This window comes from Oncorhynchus gorbuscha, linkage group LG18 (assembly GCF_021184085.1).
Source record: "Oncorhynchus gorbuscha isolate QuinsamMale2020 ecotype Even-year linkage group LG18, OgorEven_v1.0, whole genome shotgun sequence".
Taxonomy (NCBI): domain Eukaryota; kingdom Metazoa; phylum Chordata; class Actinopteri; order Salmoniformes; family Salmonidae; genus Oncorhynchus; species Oncorhynchus gorbuscha.
The window spans coordinates 58,107,156-58,131,691 of NC_060190.1; the positions used below are offsets into that span (position 1 = coordinate 58,107,156).

General features: G+C 45.3%; 1 protein-coding gene across 1 annotated transcript in view; it reads right to left on the minus strand.

The window, feature by feature from the left end:
* Nucleotides 1–2,882: 2,882 nt before the first annotated feature.
* Nucleotides 2,883–24,536, minus strand: part of LOC124004326 (chemokine-like protein TAFA-4) — a 39,937-nt gene continuing 18,283 nt past the window's right edge. Inside the window, exons 3-4 of the mRNA XM_046313153.1 lie at nt 8,752–8,876; nt 2,883–4,878 (exon numbers count right to left, since the gene is read on the minus strand). Of these exons, the coding sequence (XP_046169109.1) occupies nt 4,867–4,878; nt 8,752–8,876 (137 nt within the window). The 3' untranslated portion in view covers nt 2,883–4,866. The remainder of the gene's footprint in view (nt 4,879–8,751; nt 8,877–24,536) is intronic.

Below are 24,536 nucleotides of genomic sequence, written 5' to 3' on the forward strand. Positions count from 1 at the left end.
CTCTCTCTCTCTCTCTCTCTCTCTCTCTCTCTCTCACCCACTTTATCATTCTCCAATGGTCCCTCTCACTAACTCCAATTCCCCCCCCCCCTCCATGTCACCCATATCTCCGATTCTTTCACACTCCCTCCATTCGGTCTGTCATCATTTTAGTATCAATCTCTCTCGCTCCCTCCTGCTTTCTCTCTCTATCACTTCTTCTCTCATTAGCATGTTAATCTGTAGTTAGTCCTGTCCTCAGGGCTACCAACCTCATAAGCTACCCAGAGATGAAAGGGACCAAACGCCATGGGCAATTTATCCACCAATCAAACATTCAGGCCAGATACCTGCAGACAGAGAGACACACCCCCTCTCAGGGACACCTTATTAGTACCTGTATAACAGAATATTACATATGGAATATGACAAAGACAAAAACCCTTTCTTCTATAGTATGACAAGTTTTTTTGTACTATTAATTGTCTTATCATGTAGTCCCAGTGTACATCCTTCTGTAAAAGAGAGGTGACTCTCAATAACCCACCTGAATGTATAAAGGTTATTGAATGGGGCCAATGCTGCTGCCGTTCCACTCTCATCCTGCACAGGCTTGTGTTCAGGTGATGGCTTTTGGCTTAAAGGAGGGCAGAGTTCCTCTATTTCCTGCAGGGTTGTCTCTTCTCCACAGCAGTGGTAATTGTATACATGGTGTGCTGTGCAATTTTTCTGTGAAATAATGGTGACCTGAGATGGGCTGTCTCATCTATTCCTTTCCAAAGTCTGACTGGACCTGCAGTGTCAGGCTCTGGCCACTAGCGAGCAGCGCCGCGCAAATTGTCCTCAAATATTGATTCTGTTGCAGAGCCGTGCAGGACGGATTCAGGTGCATGGCTCATCTACAGTCCATAGCCCACTAAACCTACCTCCAGAGAGCAGGGGAGAGGAGGAGAGTCAGAGAGAGAGAATGAGCGGAGGGAGGCGGGAAAGCGAGCCATCGTCTAGCTTACTTTTGCACAGTAGACATACAATATGCTTGAAGTGTGTGTGTGTGTGTGTGTGTGTGTGTGTGTGTGTGTGTGTGTGTGTGTGTGTGTGTGTGTGTGTGTGTGTGTGTGTGTGTGTGTGTGTGTGTGTGTGTGTGTGTGTGTGTGTGTGTGTGTGTGTGTGTGTGTGTGTGTGTGTGTGTGTGTGTGTGTGCGTGCGTTCTTGCATGTGTGCGTGTGTGTTGACTTTAAATGGACCATTGGAGTTGAAAGAGAGGGCAGAGAGAGTGTGGCATTGCGACAATAAGGGCCCTTACACATTAGAGCCTAAAAATACATGTCAGTGGTCCTGAGAGAGGGCTAGTGCTATCCAGGCCTGGGTAATGAGAGAGTGGAGCTGCCACTAGCCATGCTGTCCCCAGCTCCCTTTGGCCTAGGGCTTAGCATTGGAAATGCACTATCGCAGATAGATTTATCATACCTCTCAAAGCAGCCAGTCTGAAGGGCCTCTCCTCTCACCCTGAGAAGAGCAGCCATCAGAGAGAGTGAGAGTGAGAGTGAGAGTGAGAGTGAGAGTGAGAGTGAGAGTGAGTGAGAGTGAGAGAGAGAGATCCAAAGGTTGAGAGGGCTGTTTATGCACCGTTATGCTAAACACGCAGTAATGATAGAGGCCTGTGGGGGAAAGAGGCCTGTGGGGGATAGAGGCCTGTGGGGGGATAGAGGCCTGTGGGGGAAAAGAGGCCTGTGGGGGAAAGAGGCCTGTGGGGGATAGAGGCCTGTGGGGGAAAGAGGCCCGTGGGGGGAAAGAGGCCTGTGGGGGGAAAGAGGCCTGTGGGGGGAAAGAGGCCTGTGGGGGGACAGAGGCCTGTGGGGGGACAGAGGCCTGTGGGGGGAAAGAGGCCTGTGGGGGATAGGGGCGAAAGAGGCCTGTGGGGGATAGGGGTGAAAGAGGCCTGTGGGGGGATAGGGGCGAAAGAGGCCTGTGGGGGAAAGAGGCCTGTGGGGGGAAAGAGGCCTGTGGGGGATAGAGGCCTGTGGGGGGGATAGAGGCCTGTGGGGGAAAGAGGCCTGTGGGGGGAAAGAGACCTGTGGGGGGATAGAGACCTGTGGGGGGAAAGAGGCCTGTGGGGGAAAGAGGCCTGTGGGGGAAAGAGGCCTGTGGGGGGAAAGAGGCCTGTGGGGGAAAGAGGCCTGTGGGGGGATAGAGGCCTGTGGGGGAAGGAGGCCTGTGGGGGGGAAGAGGCCTGTGGGGGGAAAGAGGCCTGTGGGGGGATAGAGGCCTGTGGGGGGAAACATGTTGGATGAAAATGCAAGCAAACAGCGGGCTGTAAAATTAAACATTACCATAGATATTGTTCAAAATGTGGATGGAGAGAAGGGTTAGTTATTAAAAACATGTTGTTTCCTTGTCAAACTGAAACACGACACAAGCAGAAGCATGTTTTAATGGTTTATGGGTGCTCTATTTTACAGTTTACATAAGAGATGTCAAGGGTATCACTGACTTTCAGTTTTCAAATGTTTCTGGACAGAACTAGAGACATGGAAGCACATGTTTCTAGTCCACAGATAGTGACAAGCACTATAAAAGGCTCTTTAGGGTTAGTTAAATCAAATGACACATTACATTTATTTGATGAATAATTAGAAAGTAACATTCTGATCTGGAGAGTCTGTGACCAAATGATGTCTAGATTACTAGCTTCTTCTCAATGAATTAAAGTGTAGGTTGCTGTCAATAATAGATCACAATAAAGGGAGCAGAATGTTTGATTTGGACTGCTGGGGGGGGCGGGGCAAGGAAACCCCAGCTCCGCTAAAACCATTGACAATCGCATGCCGTTTTCAAGGGATTGTTAAGTAAATGTTAACTATTTGGTTGTAATATCATCACCTCTTGAAGAACATAGTCAGAACTACAAATGTCTGATTATTCCATGCAAAACAATTGCGCACATTTAGCTCTAGATCAACAAAATGATACAGCAATAACTGCATGCTTTTCATTGATCATTACCTTTCAGATAGCCAACGAGAGGGTAGCCCCACGATGTCTCTCAATATTGGCTAACATTAATTGGATATTTGAGTGATATAAAAGTGAACTTTACCTGACAAGTCTGAGTGGTTTAGGTTCATTTCCCATCCTTTGCAGGTTCTGCATTTGCCGATGTACTGTTAGCTGATAATGTTAACTCTGCAAGCTCCCGGTAGAGACTTTGTGCAGTTTGTTAAACATAATGTTTTAAGTACACCTAATGTACCTTTTCCGGCAACCAACGTAGGCATACCTAGCGAAGTTAGCTAACATTATCCCCTCTTCAACATTGTTTTTATCACAATTGCGGCTGACAGACATGATAGGCTACATTGATTGATGAACCACATCAAATTGGCTAGCTAGCTAATAACAGATCATGTCAATATGGCTGTTTAACAAGCTTACTTTCAGGAGATAAACTAGGTGGCTAGCTATATCCAAATAGTTTTTGATTTGCTCGCCATCTATAGTAGTGATGGCAGTAACGTAAGTCCGACCGACAATTTTACCAGGACGATGTCAAGCTCTTTCCAAAAGCCTAATCTCTGACAAAGCAAGCTAGATTGATATATTGTTTGCTTAGCTAGCTAGTTATTTTCCAAATGGATAGGCTACTCTGATGTTAGATCTAAATGTGGAATCATGGGAAATGTGTAGTTGTGACTATGCTCTTCAGGAGGGGATGATATTTAAACCAAATAGTTCTAACATTTATTTAACAATCCCTTGAAAACAGCACATAGCCAAATCGAACGCTCTGCACCGTATTGTGACGTTTTACTGATAACGACCTATAGAATGAAATATGTTCAAAGTTAACTATCCCTTCAATCTGAGCCACGGATTAACAAGTATTATAATAAGCAAATCTACCAGGGAGAAGGGCAGTGGCATTTCTACTTCAACATCAGAGGCAGAACATTTACAAAATATCTTCCTCTCTTTAATTTCATGTGACATCTACAGAAAAAAAAGAGAAATAACTAGAAAAACAAAACATTCCGTAAACGGTTTTCAACTAGTGCAAATATCTTACATGAATTGTTTATATGTTATGATCCTACTTAGCAACCCTAATTAGAACTGCAAAATGACTCTCAGAAAACATCTCCATCGTAGTGACTTGACCCACAAGAGTCATTTGACAATAATATGCAATTCACAAGTGATGAGCTCCACCCCCCTCCCAGCTCATGAATAGAAAGTAATCCTGATAGAGCAGCAACATTCCACTCTCTAGTTGGAGTCATTCAGGATCCAGTCCAACAACCCTAGAATCACACTCTAACACAGTCTTTCTGCAGCTCTGGCGGCAACACATGTCCACAAATACTTAGTCAAAACAGCCATCCATTACAACTCCTCAGACACTGGTCAAAACCACCTGTCTTTGGATTACCCCATCTCTATTAACAGGCAAAAGTATTCCGACATGGTCTTCTCAAAATTCTTCAGACGTAGTGTTTACTGACCATAAAATATGCCCCCTGGGTATCCATAAAGTATGCCCCCTGGGTATCCATAAAGTATGCCCCCTGGGTATCCATAAAGTATGCCCCCTGGGTATCCATAAAGTATGCCCCCTGGGTATCCATAAAGTATGCTTCCTGGGTATCCATAAACTCAGTAGTCCATAGTTGTTTTGAGCTGTACGTGTGACACTTTACCCCAGTGTCTCTGTCAATCAGAGTGTGTTCTTAATGGTTCTGTAGTTTTTGTCACACCTTGGTATGATGGGATGACTAACAGTCTTCCCTTCATCGTCAGTCTAAGTGTCTCAGTTATGATTGCCATCCTTTCTTTACATATGGAGTTAACAGTTGAGAGACTTGGTGATGTCGCTGCTCAGCGATTCTCTTGCTATCGTGTGACCTAGAAAAAAGAAAGCAAAGCAGAGTCGATAAGAGAGTTGAACCAATGACACAGAAACAATTATCTTTGAGTGACAGAGCTTGCACCTCTACAATATAAAACCTCTGACAGCCCCTCCCACCGCTCACATGATGTTAGAGGGAACTGACGTCTATGAACCAGTGTATCTCCACTGTTAGTGATATCCTTCATTCTACAGGACCATCAGAGCTAGACGCCCTCAGGCATCTACACCCCTGCAACGTGGGAGTGAGAGAGAGACAGAAAAGAAAGAGAGTCTGCGTCACACAGAGGAACGCAGAGAAAGATAGAGAGAGGGAAAGAAGGTCACAGATAGATGGAGGGAGAGAAAGAGGGAGACAGTCGCTGGAAGGAAGAGCTGTTGCCGTGGCATCGGCTTCGTTGCAGAAATCTCCTGTGACATCTGCCCCCCAAGTCTCTTAGTAACTGTGCTCCTCTTCCACATTGAGCAAATGCAGAATGAATTTCCACTGATGCAGCACGGTTCTTCCTCGCCCTCCCTCCCCTCTTCTTAATAGCTGATTGGTTAGACAGTCAGAGAGAGAGAGAGAGAGAGAGAGAAAGCGATAGAGGATGGTGATGACTTTACCTATCAGTTTTTCAGTGGTTCAAAGGCCCAGGGTCATTAATTCTAACGGTAGTCTCTTAGCGGCCATTCATCCCTCCGTCTTTCCCCTCACCAATATAATTAGGACTCTTAAATTGAAAGCCTCCCTGGAACCCGTAGTCATAATGCATTCTAATGAATGGGACAGATGTTCCGCTGTTATTCCGTCTCTCTGAGCAATTACTCTTATGGCGCCTGTGTGCTCCCCACAACTATTTTTATTTTTAGATTTCACCTGTGAGTAAACCACACCTGCTCCATCCCACAACACACACACCCACACCACGTCCGTCAGTCAGTCCCGCAAATTAACTTCAACACATTAACAGATTAGAAAGGCTGTGAAGGATCTTCATTCAAATCAATTTATCTCATATGAATAGCAATGATTACCATACTGCTTGAGAGCATGTGCAGCTTGAATAGCAATGATTACCATACTGCTTGAGAGCATGTGCAGCTTGAATAGCAATGATTACCATACTGCTTGAGAGCATGTGCAGCTTGAATAGCAATGATTACCATACTGCTTGAGAGCATGTGCAGCTTGAATAGCAATGATTACCATACTGCTTGAGAGCATGTGCAGCTTGAATAGCAATGATTACCATACTGCTTGAGAGCATGTGCAGCTTGAATAGCAATGATTACCATACTGCTTGAGAGCATGTGCAGCTTGAATAGCAATGATTACCATACTGCTTGAGAGTATGTGCAGCTTTGTTCTCTCTGACATTCATTTTCCATCCCTCTTGTCACATCTTTACAGAAGATTAACAAATAATGCTCACTTGATGCTCCACAGACGATTGGTTCATTTTTTCCATAGTCTTCCTGTTTATGTTTAAACATAAAGTGGGTCTTTTAGTGGTTATTTCTGATCAGACCATGCTGTGTTTAGAGGATTAGCCTAATACACTACCGTACCTACACTTCTGCCCCAACTTTGCCATCTTAAAAAAAAAATGAAAAACAGTGTAAGCTTCCTCACCCTGATAGTTTCTTTACGAAACATTCATTAAGACAAAATGCTATATGGGGAAAAAGGGTGTACATTGAATGGACATCAAACTTTACCCAAGCTGGAGAATGTGAGAACTGTCAGACATTTCCTAAGTACTTTGTGGACTTCATGGCTTCCTCAAGGGACACTTTCTGCTGTAAATACTGATAGGATTTTTTCTTTTGTTGTTGTTTTCAGACTGCATATTGATGAACGGCCCCCACGGAAATCTAATTAGCATAATAACAACATCCCCTTCAAAATCCCTTTAAGCTAGAGATATCTGTTTTTAGCATGGGCTGCTTCCCAATATATCATATCCACCGGTCACCCTTCCAGTGCGGTAAAAGGTGGTAGAGTGTTTGTCAGACCATGAGACATCCCGAAAGTCTTCTCACAAAAAATGTCTGTAGCATCCTAACGGTTTGGCCTGCAAAGTATTATAACCCCTATTGGAAAGATAAGACTCCCACAAACATCATGATGGACTTCTCTCCCACAAACATCATGTACTTCTCTCCCACAAACATCATGATGGACTTCTCTCCCACAAACATCATGATGGACTTCTCTCCCACAAACATCATGATGGACTTCTCTCCCACAAACATCATGATGGACTTCTCTCCCACAAACATCATGATGGACTTCTCTCCCACAAACATCATGATGGACTTCTCTCCCACAAACATCATGATGGACTTCTCTCCCACAAACATCATGATGGACTTCTCTCCCACAAACATCATGATGGACTTCTCTCCCACAAACATCATGATGGACTTCTCTCCCACAAACATCATGGACTTCTCTCCCACAAACATCATGGACTTCTCTCCCACAAACATCATGATGGACTTCTCTCCCACAAACATCATGGACTTCTCTCCCACAAACATCATGGACTTCTCTCCCACAAACATCATGGACTTCTCATGGACTCCCACAAACATCATGGACTTCTCTCCCACAAACATCATGGACTTCTCTCCCACAAACATCATGGGACTTCTCTCCCACAAACATCATGGACTTCTCTCCCACAAACATCATGGACTTCTCTCCCACAAACATCATGGACTTCTCTCCCACAAACATCATGGACTTCTCTCCCACAAACATCATGGACTTCTCTCCCACAAACATCATGATGGACTTCTCTCCCATCATGGACTTCTCTCCCACAAACATCATGGACTTCTCTCCCACAAACATCATGGACTTCTCTCCCACAAACATCATGATGGACTTCTCTCCCACAAACATCATGGACTTCTCTCCCACAAACATCATGGACTTCTCTCCCACAAACATCATGGACTTCTCTCCCACAAACATCATGGACTTCTCTCCCACAAACATCATGGACTTCTCTCCCACAAACATCATGGACTTCTCTCCCACAAACATCATGGACTTCTCTCCCACAAACATCATGGACTTCTCTCCCACAAACATCATGGACTTCTCTCCCACAAACATCATGGACTTCTCTCCCACAAACATCATGATGGACTTCTCTCCCACAAACATCATGATGGACTTCTCTCCCACAAACATCATGGACTTCTCTCCCACAAACATCATGGACTTCTCTCCCACAAACATCATGGACTTCTCTCCCACAAACATCATGGACTTCTCTCCCACAAACATCATGGACTTCTCTCCCACAAACATCATGGACTTCTCTCCCACAAGCGTCATGGGACTTGTCTGAAGCTGGTACAGCCGATCTGTGACCTTCTGTCTGTAGCATCCGAAACATGGAATGGTGGGTCTCTCACAAGTTATTTTGCTCTAGGACGGCCACTAGCCTCACAAGACTAGTCTGAAGGTAGCTGGGTATCGGTTAAAACATGTTATGGAAGTATATATGGAGATAGTTTAGTGCCTATAATGCAGGGTTAAATACATGTAAAATATATATATACTGTATATATTGTTTCCTGACCTAAATAGCTAAATGATCCTTGGTATTACCATCTTAAAACAATTCCATATGTTAGCTTAGTAGAACTCCCCCCACAGCTTAGAACCTGAAGGAATAATGAAGGAATGTTATTTTGTAAATTAATTAGTGCCTAAATAATACTCATACAGTATAAACTTAAGCTCAAGTATTCTTCAGTTACACCTTCAGTAAGGACAAAATTGTGACAAGCCAAGGACCGACAAGGTCTCTTATTCGCCCCGTCATCCACACACACACACACAGTGGAAAAGGACCCAGTCTTCTCACCTTGGTGGTTTTGACTTTGTTCCCAGTACTGCAGGACCAGCCTGTGAGGTCAGGGAGCACCTTACACTCCTCTCCCTCCATGCAGGGGTTCATCTGACACCACCACTTCTGAATCACGATGGAGGCTGGAGGACGGGACAGGAGAGAGAGAGAGAGAGAGAGCACTGAGAGACCTGATACTGAGAGGATGGAAAGTACAGGGCAGAGCAGTGTGTGGGGGAGAGAGAGAGAGAGAGAGAGAGAGAGAGAGAGAGAGAGAGAGAGAGAGAGAGAGAGAGAGAGAGAGAGAGAGAGAGCACTGAGAGAGCTGATACTGAGAGGATGGAAAGTACAGGGCAGAGCAGTGTGCGGGAGAGAGAGAGAGCACTGAGAGAGCTGATACTGAGAGGATGGAAAGTACAGGGCAGAGCAGTGTGCGGGAGAGAGAGAGAGAGAGAGAGCACTGAGAGAGCTGATACTGAGAGGATGGAAAGTACAGGGCAGAGCAGTGTGTGGGGGAGAGAGAGAGAGAGAGAGAGAGAGAGAGAGAGAGAGAGAGAGAGAGAGAGAGAGAGAGAGAGAGAGAGAGGAGAGAGAGAGAGAGAGAGAGAGAGAGAGAGAGCACTGAGAGAGCTGATACTGAGAGGATGGAAAGTACAGGGCAGAGCAGTGTGCGGGAGAGAGAGAGAGCACTGAGAGAGCTGATACTGAGAGGATGGAAAGTACAGGGCAGAGCAGTGTGCGGGAGAGAGAGAGAGAGAGAGCACTGAGAGACCTGATACTGAGAGGATGGAAAGTACAGGGCAGAGCAGTGTGCGGGAGAGAGAGAGAGAGAGAGAGAGAGAGAGAGAGAGAGAGAGAGAGAGAGAGAGAGAGAGAGAGAGAGAGAGAGAGAGAGAGAGAGAGAGAGAGAGAGAGAGAGAGAGAGAGAGAGAGAGAGAGAGAGCACTGAGAGACCTGATACTGAGAGGATGGAAAGTACAGGGCAGAGCAGTGTGCGGGACAGAGAGAGAGAGAGAGCACTGAGAGACCTGATACTGAGAGGATGGAAAGTACAGGGCAGAGCATTGTGCGGGAGAGAGAGAGAGAGAGAGCACTGAGAGACCTGATACTGAGAGGATGGAAAGTACAGGGCAGAGCAGTGTGCGGGAGAGAGAGAGAGCACTGAGAGACCTGATACTGAGAGGATGGAAAGTACAGGGCAGAGCAGTGTGCGGGAGAGAGAGAGAGCACTGAGAGACCTGATACTGAGAGGATGGAAAGTACAGGGCAGAGCAGTGTGCGGGAGAGAGAGAGAGCACTGAGAGACCTGATACTGAGAGGATGGAAAGTACAGGGCAGAGCAGTGTGCGGGAGAGAGAGAGAGAGAGAGAGAGAGAGAGAGAGAGAGAGAGAGAGAGAGAGAGAGAGAGAGAGCACTGAGAGACCTGATACTGAGAGGATGGAAAGTACAGGGCAGAGCAGTGTGCGGGAGAGAGAGAGAGAGCACTGAGAGACCTGATACTGAGAGGATGGAAAGTACAGGGCAGAGCAGTGTGCGGGAGAGAGAGAGAGAGCACTGAGAGACCTGATACTGAGAGGATGGAAAGTACAGGGCAGAGCAGTGTGCGGGAGAGAGAGAGAGAGAGAGAGAGAGAGAGAGAGAGAGAGAGAGAGAGAGAGAGAGAGAGAGAGAGAGAGAGAGAGAGAGCACTGAGAGACCTGATACTGAGAGGATGGAAAGTACAGGGCAGAGCAGTGTGCGGGAGAGAGAGAGAGAGCACTGAGAGACCTGATACTGAGAGGATGGAAAGTACAGGGCAGAGCAGTGTGCGGGAGAGAGAGAGAGAGCACTGAGAGACCTGATACTGAGAGGATGGAAAGTACAGGGCAGAGCAGTGTGCGGGAGAGAGAGAGAGCACTGAGAGACCTGATACTGAGAGGATGGAAAGTACAGGGCAGAGCAGTGTGCGGGAGAGAGAGAGAGAGAGAGCACTGAGAGACCTGATACTGAGAGGATGGAAAGTACAGGGCAGAGCAGTGTGCGGGAGAGAGAGAGAGAGAGAGAGAGAGAGAGAGAGAGAGAGAGAGAGAGAGAGAGAGAGAGAGAGAGAGAGAGAGAGAGAGAGAGAGAGAGAGAGAGAGAGAGAGAGAGAGCACTGAGAGACCTGATACTGAGAGGATGGAAAGTACAGGGCAGAGCAGTGTGCGGGGAGAGAGAGAGACTGAGAGAGAGAGCACTGAGAGACCTGATACTGAGAGGATGGAAAGTACAGGGCAGAGCAGTGTGCGGGAGAGAGAGAGAGAGAGAGAGAGCACTGAGAGACCTGATACTGAGAGGATGGAAAGTACAGGGCAGAGCAGTGTGCGGGAGAGAGAGAGAGAGAGAGAGAGAGAGAGAGAGAGAGAGAGAGAGAGAGAGAGAGAGAGAGAGAGAGCACTGAGAGACCTGATACTGAGAGGATGGAAAGTACAGGGCAGAGCAGTGTGCAGGAGAGAATAGATTCTATAGAGAGGAATCTGGAAGTAGGAGTAGATTGGCTCAGCCACAGTCAGTATGTTTTTATACATTGATACGGCACAAATCAGACATCCACCTGTTAAAACCACAAATCAGACATCCACCTGTTAAAACCACAAATCAGACATCCACCTGTTAAAACCACAAATCAGACGTCCACCTGTTAAAACCACAAATCAGACGTCCACCTGTTAAAACCACAAATCAGACATCCACCTGTTAAAACCACAAATCAGACGTCCACCTGTTAAAACCACAAATCAGACGTCCACCTGTTAAAACCACAAATCAGACGTCCACCTGTTAAAACCACAAATCAGACGTCCACCTGTTAAAACCACAAATCAGACGTCCACCTGTTAAAACCACAAATCAGACGTCCACCTGTTAAAACCACAAATCAGACGTCCACCTGTTAAAACCACAAATCAGACGTCCACCTGTTAAAACCACAAATCAGACGTCCACCTGTTAAAACCACAAATCAGACGTCCACCTGTTAAAACCACAAATCAGACATCCACCTGTTAAAACCACAAATCAGACATCCACCTGTTAAAACCACAAATCAGACATCCACCTGTTAAAACCACAAATCAGACATCCACCTGTTAAAACCACAAATCAGACATCCACCTGTTAAAACCACAAATCAGACATCCACCTGTTAAAACCACAAATCAGACATCCACGGCGCCGACTGAGATGGCCGCCTCGCTTCGCGTTCCTAGGAAACTATGCAGTTTTTTGTTTTTTTACGTGTTATTTCTTACATTAGTACCCCAGGTCATCTTAGGTTTCATTACATACAGTCGAGAAGAACTACTGAATATAAGATCAGCGTCAACTCACCATCAGTACGACCAAGAATATGTTTTCCGCGACGCGGATCCTGTGTTCTGCCTTACAAACAGGACAACGGAATGTATCGCATGCAGCGACCCAAGGAAACGACTCCGAAAAAGAGGGAAACGCGGCGGTGTTCTGGTCAGACTCCGAAAAAGGGCACATCGCGCACCACTTCCCAGTATTCTTCTTGCCAATGTCCAGTCTCTCGACAACAAGGTTGATGAAATCCGAGCAAGGGTGGCATTCCAGAGGGATATCAGAGACTGCAACGTTCTCTGCTTTACGGAGACATGGCTTACTAGGAAAACGCTATCCAGGGCGGTACAGCCAACGGGTTTCTCCACGCATCGCGCCGACAGAAACAAACATCTCTCTGGTAAGAAGAGTGGAGGGGCGTATGCCTCATGACTAACGGGACATGGTGTGATGAAGGAAACATACAGGAACTCAAATCCTTCTGTTCACCTGATTTAGAATTCCTCACAATCAAATGTAGACCGCATTATCTTCCAAGAGAATTCTCTTCGATTATAATCACAGCCGTATATATCCCCCCCAAGCAGACACATCGATGGCTCTGAACGAACTTTATTTAACTCTTTGCAAACTGGAAAACATTTATCCGGAGGCTGCATTCATTGTAGCTGGGGATTTTAACAAAGCCAATCTGAAAACAAGACTCCCTAAATTTTATCAGCATATCGATTGCGCAACCAGGGGTGGTAAAACCTTGGATCACTGTTACTCTAACTTCCGCGACGCATATAAGGCCCTGCCCCGCCCCCTTTCGGAAAAGCTGACCACGACTCCATTTTGCTGATCCCTGCCTACAGGCAGAAATTAAAACAAGAGGCTCCCACGCTGAGGTCTGTCCAACGCTGGTCAGACCAAGCTGACTCTACACTCCAAGACTGCTTCCATCACGTGGACTGGGACATGTTTCGTATTGCGTCAGATGGGAATATTGACGAATACGCTGATTCGGTGTGCGAGTTCATTAGAACGTGCGTCGAAGATGTCGTTCCCATAGCAACGATAAAAACATTCCCTAACCAGAAACCGTGGATTGATGGCAGCATTCGCGTGAAACTGAAAGCGCGAACCACTGCTTTTAATCAGGGCAAGGTGTCTGGCAACATGACTGAATACAAACAGTGCAGCTATTCCCTCCGTAAGGCTATCAAACAAGCTAAGCGTCAGTACAGAGACAAAGTGGAATCTCAATTCAATGGCTCAGACACAAGAGGCATGTGGCAGGGTCTACAGTCAATCACGGACTACAAGATGAAATCCAGCCCAGTCACGGACCAGGATGTCTTGCTCCCAGGCAGACTAAATAACTTTTTGCCCGCTTTGAGGACAATACAGTGCCACTGACACGGCCTGCAACGGAAACATGCAGTCTCTCCTTCACTGCAGCCGAGGTGATTAAGACATTTAAACGTGTTAACCCTCGCAAGGCTGCAGGCCCAGACGGCATCCCCAGCCGCGCCCTCCGAGCATGCGCAGACCAGCTGGCCGGTGTGTTTACGGACATATTCAATCAATCCCTATACCAGTCTGCTGTTCCCACATGCTTCAAGAGGGCCACCATTGTTCCTGTTCCCAAGAAAGCTAAGGTAACTGAGCTAAACGACTACCGCCCGTAGCACTCACTTCCGTCATCATGAAGTGCTTTGAGAGACTAGTCAAGGACCATATCACCTCCACCCTACCTGACACCCTAGACCCACTCCAATTTGCTTACCGCCCAAATAGGTCCACAGACGATGCAATCTCAACCACACTGCACACTGCCCTAACCCACCTGGACAAGAGGAATACCTATGTGAGAATGCTGTTCATCGACTACAGCTCGGCATTCAACACCATAGTACCCTCCAAGCTCGTCATCAAGCTCGAGACCCTGGGTCTCGACCCCGCCCTGTGCAACTGGGTACTGGACTTCCTGACGGGCCGCCCCCAGGTGGTGCGGGTAGGCAACAACATCTCCTCCCCGCTGATCCTCAACACGGGGGCCCCACAAGGGTGCGTTCTGAGCCCTCTCCTGTACTCCCTGTTCACCCACGACTGCGTGGCCACGCACGCCTCCAACTCAATCATCAAGTTTGCGGACGACACAACAGTGGTAGGCTTGATTACCAACAACGACGAGACGGCCTACAGGGAGGAGGTGAGGGCCCTTGGAGTGTGGTGTCAGGAAAATAACCTCACACTCAACGTCAACAAAACTAAGGAGATGATTGTGGACTTCAGGAAACAGCAGAGGGAACACCCCCTATCCACATCGATGGAACAGTAGTGGAGAGGGTAGCTAGTTTTAAGTTCCTCGGCATACACATCACAGACAAACTGAATTGGTCCACTCACACTGACAGCGTCGTGAAGAAGGCGCAGCAGCGCCTATTCAACCTCAGGAGGCTGAAGAAATTCGGCTTGTCACCAAAAGCACTCACAAACTTCTACAGATGCACAATCGAGAGCATCCTGGCGGGCTGTATCACCGCCTGGTACGGCAACTGCTCCGCCCTCAACCGTAAGGCTCTCCAGAGGGTAGTGAGGACTGCACAACGCATCACCGGGGGCAAACTACCTGCCCTCCAGGACACCTACACCACCCGTTGTTACAGGAAGGCCATAAAGATCATCAAGGACATCAACCACCCGAACCACTGCCTGTTCACCCCGCTATCATCCAGAAGGCGAGGTCAGTACAGGTGCATCAAAGCTGGGACCGAGAGACTGAAAAACAGCTTCTATCTCAAGGCCATCAGACTGTTAAATAGCCACCACTAACATTGAGTGGCTGCTGCCAACACACTGTCATTGACACTGACCCAACTCCAGCCATTTTAATAATGGGAATTGATGGGAAATGATGTAAATATATCACTAGCCACTTTAAACAATGCTACCTTATATAATGTTACTTACCCTACATTATTCATCTCATATACATATGTATATACTGTACTCTACAACATCGACTGCATCCTTATGTAACACATGTATCACTAGCCACTTTAACTATGCCACTTTGTTTACTTTGTCTACATACTCATCTCATATGTATATACTGTACTCGATACCATCTACTGTATGCTGCTCTGTACCATCACTCATTCATATATCCTTATGTACATGTTCCTTATCCCCTTACACTGTGTATAAAACAGTAGTTTTGGAATTGTTAGTTAGATTACTTGTTGGTTATCACTGCATTGTCGGAACTAGAAGCACAAGCATTTCGCTACACTCGCATTAACATCTGCTAACCATGTGTATGTGACAAATAAAATTTGATTTGATTTGATTTGAAACCACAAATCAGACATCCACCTGTTAAAACCACAAATCAGACATCCACCTGTTAAAACCACAAATCAGACATCCACCTGTTAAAACCACAAATCAGACATCCACCTGTTAAAACCACAAATCAGACATCCACCTGTTAAAACCACAAATCAGACATCCACCTGTTAAAAACACAAATCCACCTGTTAAAACCACAAATCAGACGTCCACCTGTTAAAACCACAAATCAGACATCCACCTGTTAAAACCACAAATCAGACATCCACCTGTTAAAACCACAAATCAGACGTCCACCTGTTAAAACCACAAATCAGACGTCCACCTGTTAAAACCACAAATCAGACGTCCACCTGTTAAAACCACAAAGCAGACGTCCACCTGTTAAAACCACAAAAGCAGACGTCCACCTGTTAAAACCACAAAATCAGACAACCACCTGTTAAAACCACAAATCAGACATCAACCTGTTAAAACCACAAATCAGACATCCACCTGTTAAAACCACAAATCAGACATCCACCTGTTAAAACCACAAATCAGACATCCACCTGTTAAAACCACAAATCAAACATCCACCTGTTAAAACCACAAATCAGACATCCACCTGTTAAAACCACAAATCAGACATCAACCTGTTAAAACCACAAATCAGACATCCACCTGTTAAAACCACAAATCAGACATCCACCTGTTAAAACCACAAAAGCAGACGTCCACCTGTTAAAACCACAAAAGCAGACGTCCACCTGTTAAAACCACAAATCAGACATCCACCTGTTAAAACCACAAATCAGACATCCACCTGTTAAAACCACAAAAGCAGACGTCCACCTGTTAAAACCACAAAAGCAGACGTCCCCATGTTAAAACCACAAATCAGACATCCACCTGTTAAAACCACAAAAGCAGACGTCCACCTGTTAAAACCACAAAAGCAGACGTCCACCTGTTAAAACCACAAAAGCAGACATCCACCTGTTAAAACCACAAAAGCAGACATCCACCTGTTAAAACCACAAATCAGACATCCACCTGTTAAAACCACAAAAGCAGACGTCCACCTGTTAAAACCACAAAAGCAGACGTCCCCATGTTAAAACCACAAATCAGACGTCCCCATGTTAAAACCACAAATCAGACGTGCACCTGTTAAAACCACAAAAGCAGACGTCCACCTGTTAAAACCACAAATCAGACATCCACCTGTTAAAACCACAAATCAGACGTCCCCATGTTAAAACCACAAAATCAGACGTCCACCTGTTAAAACCATAAATCAGACATCCACCTGTTAAAACCACAAATCAGACATCCACCTGTTAAAACCACAAATCAGACATCCACCTGTTAAAACCACAAAATCAGACGTCCACCTGTTAAAACCACAAAAGCAGACGTCCCCAAGTTTAAACCACAAATCAGACATCCACCTGTTAAAACCACAAAATCAGACGTCCACCTGTTAAAACCACAAAAGCAGACGTCCACCTGTTAAAACCACAAAATCAGACATCCACCTGTTAAAACCACAAAATCAGACATCCACCTGTTAAAACCATAAATCAGACATCCACCTGTTAAAACCACAAATCAGACATCCACCTGTTAAAACCACAAATCAGACATCCACCTGTTAAAACCATAAATCAGACATCCACCTGTTAAAACCACAAATCAGACATCCACCTGTTAAAACCACAAATCAGACATCCACCTGTTAAAACCACAAAATCAGACGTCCCCAAGTTAAAACCACAAATCAGACATCCACATGTTAAAATCACAAAATCAGACGTCCACCTGTTAAAACCACAAAAGCAGACGTCCACCTGTTAAAACCACAAAATCAGACATCCACCTGTTAAAACCACAAAATCAGACATCCACCTGTTAAAACCATAAATCAAATCAGACATCCACCTGTTAAAACCACAAATCAGACATCCACCTGTTAAAACCATAAATCAGACATCCACCTGTTAAAACCACAAATCAGACATCCACCTGTTAAAACCACAAATCAGACATCCACCTGTTAAAACCACAAAATCAGACGTCCCCAAGTTAAAACCACAAATCAGACGTCCCCATGTTAAAATCACAAAATCAGACGTCCACCTGTTAAAACCACAAATCAGACATACACCTGTTAAAACCACAAATCAGACATCCACCTGTTAAAACCATAAATCAGACATCCACCTGTTAAAACCACAAATCAGACATCCACCTGTTAAAACCACAAATCAGACATCCACCTGTTAAAACCACAAAAGCAGACGTCCCCAAGTTAAAACCACAAATCAGACGTCCCCATGTTAAAATCACAAAATCAGACGTCCACCTGTTAAAACCACAAATCAGACATACACCTGTTAAAACCACAAATCAGACATCCACCTGTTAAAACCACAAATCAGACATCCACCTGTTAAAACCACAAAAGCAGACGTCCCCATGTTAAAACCATAAATCAGACGTCCCCATGTTAAAACCACAAAATCAGACGTCCACCTGTTAAAACCATAAATCAGACATCCACCTGTTAAAACCACAAATCAGACATCCACCTGTTAAAACCACAAATCAGACATCCACCTGTTAAAACCACAAAATCAGACATCCACCTGTTAAAACCACAAAATCAGACATCCACCTGTTAAAACCACAAAAGCAGACGTCCCCAAGTTAAAACCACAAATCAGACGTCCCCATGTTAAAACCACAATCAGACATCCACCTGTTAAAACCACAAAATCAGACGTCCACCTGTTAAAACCACAAATCAGACATACACCTGTTAAAACCACAAATCAGACATCCACCTGTTAAAACCACAAATCAGACATCCACCTGTTAAAACCACAAAAGCAGACGTCCCCATGTTAAAACCATAAATCAGACATCCACCTGTTAAAACCACAAATCAGACGTCCACATGTTAAAACCACAAATCAGACGTCCACCTGTTAAAACCACAAATCAGACGTCCACCTGTTAAAACCACAAATCAGACGTCCACCTGTTAAAACCACAAATCAGACGTCCACCTGTTAAAACCACAAATCAGACGTCCACCTGTTAAAACCACAAATCAGACATCTACCTGTTAAAACCACAAATCAGACATCCACCTGTTAAAACCACAAATCAGACATCCACCTGTTAAAACCACAAATCAGACATCCACCTGTTAAAACCACAAAAGCAGACATCCACCTGTTAAAACCACAAAAGCAGACGTCCACCTGTTAAAACCACAAAATCAGACATCCACCTGTTAAAACCACAAAAACTGACGTCCCCATGTTAAAACCACAAATCAGACATCCACCTGTTAACACCACAAAAGCAGACTTCCACCTGTTAAAACCACAAAAGCAGACATCCATCCACCTGTTAAAACCACAAAAGCAGACGTCCACCTGTTAAAACCACAAAAGCAGACGTCCACCTGGTAAAACCACAAATCAGACGTCCCCATGTTAAAACCACAAAAGCAGACGTCCACCTGTTAAAACCACAAAAGCAGACATCCACCTGTTAAAACCACAAATCAGACGTCCACCTGTTAAAACCACAAATCAGACATCCACCTGTTAAAACCACAAATCAGACATCCACCTGTTAAAACCACAAATCAGACATCCACCTGTTAAATCCACAAATCAGACATCCACCTGTTAAAACCACAAATCAGACATCCACCTGTTAAAACCACAAATCAGACGTCCACCTGTTAAAACCACAAATCAGACATCCACCTGTTAAAACCACAAATCAGACATCCACCTGTTAAAACCACAAATCAGACATCCACCTGTTAAAACCACAAATCAGACATCCACCTGTTAAAACCACAAAAGCTGACATCCACCTGTTAAAACCACAAAAGCAGACATCCACCTGTTAAAACCACAAATCAGACGTCCACCTGTTAAAACCACAAATCAGACATCCACCTGTTAAAACCACAAATCAGACATCCACCTGTTAAAACCACAAAAGCTTTTGCCTGCAGTCTATCCTAAAAGCCTATTAAGTGAACATTGCGAAATGAAAACATTTCAACGTCAAACCTGCATCTTTTTTGCCCTCTGTGTTTGGCAAGAATCTATATGCATAAAAGCTGGTTTTGAATCAGGATTAAAAGGTATTTTTTTCCGTCAAGGCTTTTGCATGTCACATAATCAATATCACCTGGTGCTGAAGAGCTGTTAAAAAGCCAGAGGCACTTTCACAATACTGGCTGCCAGACAATGGGAAGTTGTGTGTGCCAATAACAACCTTGAAATATTTAAATCTAACATGAAAGGTGTCTGTTTAAGACTCTCAGGTTTATTAACATGATCTCTTTGATTGGTATGATGTCAGATCAGACAAAAGTAATATGACAGCACAGCACGCACACACACACACACACACACACACACACACACACACACACACACACACACACACACACACACACACACACACACACACACACACACACACACACACACACACACACACACACACACACACACACACACACACACACACACACACACACACACACACACACACACACACTGCAAATAGACAAACAGATTTGTCTTTCCAGCACAAAGAGTATGTGTATGAAGTATCTGAGGATCTGTCTCCATCCATCTATTCTTCCTTTTATAGTGGTATGGGAGGATGGGAGAGTCATGGTGTGAACTTTCCAGCACATATCCAACTTTGATAAACCAATCAATTAAAAGAGGCAAATGATAGTGGTTTAGAGGGAGTCTGCCATAGAGTCCTGTTATAAGGCCTATTGTTCCTCACAAAGGGAGGAGGGGGTGAAATCTGCAGCAAAATGGGCTTTAAATGGAATTATGCAAAAGAACACGAGCAAATCCTCTCAAGTGTCATGTAAGAACCCCCAACAGAGAGAGAGAGAGAGAGAGAGAGAGAGAGAGAGAGAGAGAGAGAGAGAGAGAGAGAGATGACGGGAGGAGTTCACCAAGACTGTCTTACCAAAGAGAGAGAGAGGGGAAGAGAGAGAGAGAAAAATATTGAAATTGTGAAATTGAGGGTGAAATTGAGGAAGAGATAGACGCAGAGGAGAAGAAAGAGAAACAGAGAGAGAGAGCGTAAACGAGGGAGAGAGAGGAAGAAACCATTCAAGAAGACAAAGACTCCCCTCAATAAATGGCGCTAAGCCTGGCAGAGCACTCCAGAGAACATGCTGTTATGATGCATGAGCTTCGTGACAGTAAGTGGTTCTAAAAACCAATGACTGCGTAATGGTCGTTAATGTTTCCATTATGGTGTCTGCCGTGGTGCTTTACGCGACCACCATGTTATTTAGAGTTAATGAGTATGGCCTGGAGAAGAGCCATTACAGTTGGAGTTCTTCACCTCAGGTTCTAGAGGGTGGGCGGGGAGGCTATGACATCGCAGACCTGCCTGTTATTCTGCAGAATGGACAGGAGTGGCTAATAGCTCATGTCAATGGAGGGTCAGAGGCTATTGGATAGATGGCAACAACAAGGCATCAGAGAGGAGCAGTGATGAACCATGATAATGAAGAGAGGTACTGAGAGGTGCTGACATGGACTAGTTATTCATAGCCTACCTGTTCATCATAGGCTACCACTCAGCTACACAAATACGCGCACTGCACTTACACATCCCTGATTCATTTAATGATGTACAAACACACAAAGCAATCAAGTGTGGGGTCTATGTCTGGAAATATGAACCAAACTTTTCCTAATCTCTTCTCCCAGAGATCCATCTCTCTTCATCAGCAGTCTGTGATGAGTCAGTCTAATGACAGAATTACCACCATTATCTGACAGAGAGCAGAGCAGCGTGTCGCTAGCTACCCTCCAGAAGCCATACTCCACATAACATTAAACATCTGACTACTGGAGCTTCACTCAGAAATGAGTCTAAACTTCTCTAGGAAATGTCTCAGTAACTCTGTTGAAAGCAGATGTCAATGGCACCTTCTATGCATGCCGTGACAGTGAGTGACTTTGTGTTGTCTTCTCAAATCTCTGGGTTTGTGGCTTGTCTCAGGGTGTGTCTATCTAAATAAGGTCTGTGAGGGAGCCATACCTGAAGTCTGCCTCGAGGATTACACAGAGATGATGTCAATCCACCGCAGCACTGACAAATGTCACAGGTCACAGCAGATTCATTCAGCCTGTGAATACACTGCCTGTCAAAACATCAGGTTAAGTGTGTGTCTCTGTGTGTGCAGAAAGAGATTCAGACTCACAATGCCATACACACACGCGCGCGCACACCTGAGCGTAATCACATAGATGAACAGCGGGGTCGCATTAGTTAAGAGAAAACCAGCATTGAGGAGAGAGCTCAATAACACAGCACCACACACAGAGTCCCCCATCAAAGCCAAGCTCGGCGATAACAATCTAAACCCATTCACGCTGCTCTATTAGATTATGCCTGCCTCTCCTCCCCCACCCTGCACTGCCGAGCCTGAAATGGCCTGATTTAGATCCAGATTGACTTGGCTGGTAATGCTGACTTTGATACAGGATAATGTTGTATAATAATGCAGTGTAATCCAGTGCAGGCACCGAGCGCCCAACTCTCCACATGGTCATCCCTACGGAGCATCCTGATAAATAGAGGTGATCTCCTCGACCTTTGCTTATTGGCCATTATGCGTTTCACCCCAGAGACTGAATTTAAGAGCCGTGAGCCGCCTGCAGCAGGGATGAAGTCATCAGGGGACTTCCCACCCTCTGCCTCTACCTCCAACCCAGCCGTTACTAACCACCACACAGCTAACAACAGTACTTCCCACCCTCTGCTTCTACCTCCAACCCAGCCGTTATTAACCACCACACAGCTAACAACAGTACTTCCCACCCTCTGCTTCTACCTCCAACCCAGCCGTTACTAACCACCACACAGCTAAGAACAGTACTTCCCACCCTCTGCTTCTACCTCTAACCCAGCCGTTACTAACCACCACACAGCTAACAACAGTACTTCCCACCCTCTGCTTCTACCTCCAACCCAGCCGTTACTAACCACCACACAGCTAAGAACAGTACTTCCCACCCTCTGCTTCTACCTCTAACCCAGCCGTTACTAACCACACAGCTAACAACAGTACTTCCCACCCTCTGCTTCTACCTCCAACCCAGCCGTTACTAACCACACAGCTAACAACAGTACTTCCCACCCTCTGCTTCTACCTCCAACCCAGCCGTTATTAACCACCACACAGCTAACAACAGTACTTCCCACCCTCTGCTTCTACCTCCAACCCAGCCGTTACTAACCACACAGCTAACAACAGTACTTCCCACCCTCTGCTTCTACCTCCAACCCAGCCGTTACTAACCACCACACAGCTAACAACAGTACTTCCCATGTAAAGCCCAGAGGGAATGCACTTCAACAAAATAACAAAAGAAGAAGGAAAAAGCAGTGATATTCTGATATACAGTAATCCAGGAAAATGTTAGCAGGTGCTCTTTAATAATCTAGCATATTGATAATAGGTGGGACTAAACGACCAGTAATGGACCAGACCATTCAGCACGTCTCTTTCATTGACCATCAGTAATGGACTGACTATTTTCAGAATGTCTTTCCCATGTAGAGCTGTTGGAAACTGCAGGACTTTTACATTTAATGGAGACGTCCCTCATATAAACCTTAGAACACCCATCACCAGTACACCATAGAAGGTGAGGGGAAGGCCATCTGGCTGGTGACAGAGTATGGACGTCAGTCTGCTGAGGATACTTTACGCTTCTGAGCTGTTAGGTCAGGACTTCTACTGTTACTGTGAGTGATGTGCCACTCACACAGTGGAGACAGTATCTACAGTGATAGTTTGTTATATAAGACATGTTGTACTGCGCTTCACCTTTAGAATCATGAACTATAGGCCTACAAACATTTAGGGGGGAGAGATTGAGAGAGAAAAGAAAGAGACTTGTATTGTAACAGTATATGTTAACTGAGGGTCAAAGTTGAACACAGCAGCCCCTAAAGATTGGAAAGCGGTTTCGGTCATTCCCCTCTTTAAAGGGGGAGTCACTCTAGACCCAAACTGTTACAGTCCTACAGTATATCCATCCTGCCCTGCCTAAATTCTTCAAAGCAAAGTGAACAAACAGATCACCGACCATCTTGAATCCCACCGTACCTTCTCCGCTTTGCAATCCGGTTTCCGAGCTCATCACGAGTGTACCTCAGCCACGCTCAAGGTCCTAAACGATATCTTAACCACCATCGATAAAAACAGTACTGTGCAGCCTTCTTAATCAACCTGGCCAAGGCTTTTGACTCTGTCAATCACCACATTCTTATTGGCAGACTCAACAACCTTGGTGTCTCTAATGACTGCCTCACCTGGTTCACCAACTACTTATCAGACAGAGTTCAGTGTGTCAAATCGGAGGACCTGTTGTCCGGACCTCTGGCAGTCTCTATGGGGGTAGCACAGGGTTCAATTTTCTGGCCGACTCTTTTCTCTCTATATATCAATGATGTCGCTCTTGCTGAGGGCGATTCCTTGATCCACCTCTACACAGACGACACTATTCTGTATACTTCTGGCCCTTCTTTGGACACTGTGTTAACCTTTTATAACTAGGGGGCGCTATTTTAATATTTGGATAAAAAACGTTCCCGTTTTAAACAAGATATTTTGTCACGAAAAGATGCTTGACTATGCATATAATTGACAGCTTTGGAAAGAAAACACTCTGATGTTTCCAAAACTGCAAAGATATTGTCTGTGAGTGCCACAGAACTGATGTTACAGAAAAAGCCCCGATAAAAATCCAATCAGGAACCGCCTCATGGCAATGACTCCTTATATGGCTGTGGAGGAGCTAGGAGTCAGCTTACATTTTCCACATTTTCCCCAAGGTGTCTGCAGCATTGTGACGTATTTGTAGGCATGTCATTGGAAGATTGACCATAAGAGACTACATCTACCAGGTGGTCGCTTGGTGTCCTCAGTCGCAACTATTGCGTAATCTCCAGCTGCAGTATTTTTCCGTTTGTCTCTGATGAGAAACCGACAAATAGAATTGTGAAAAACACCTTGAGGATTGATTCTAAACAACGTTTACCATGTTTCTGTCGATATTATGGAGCTAATTTG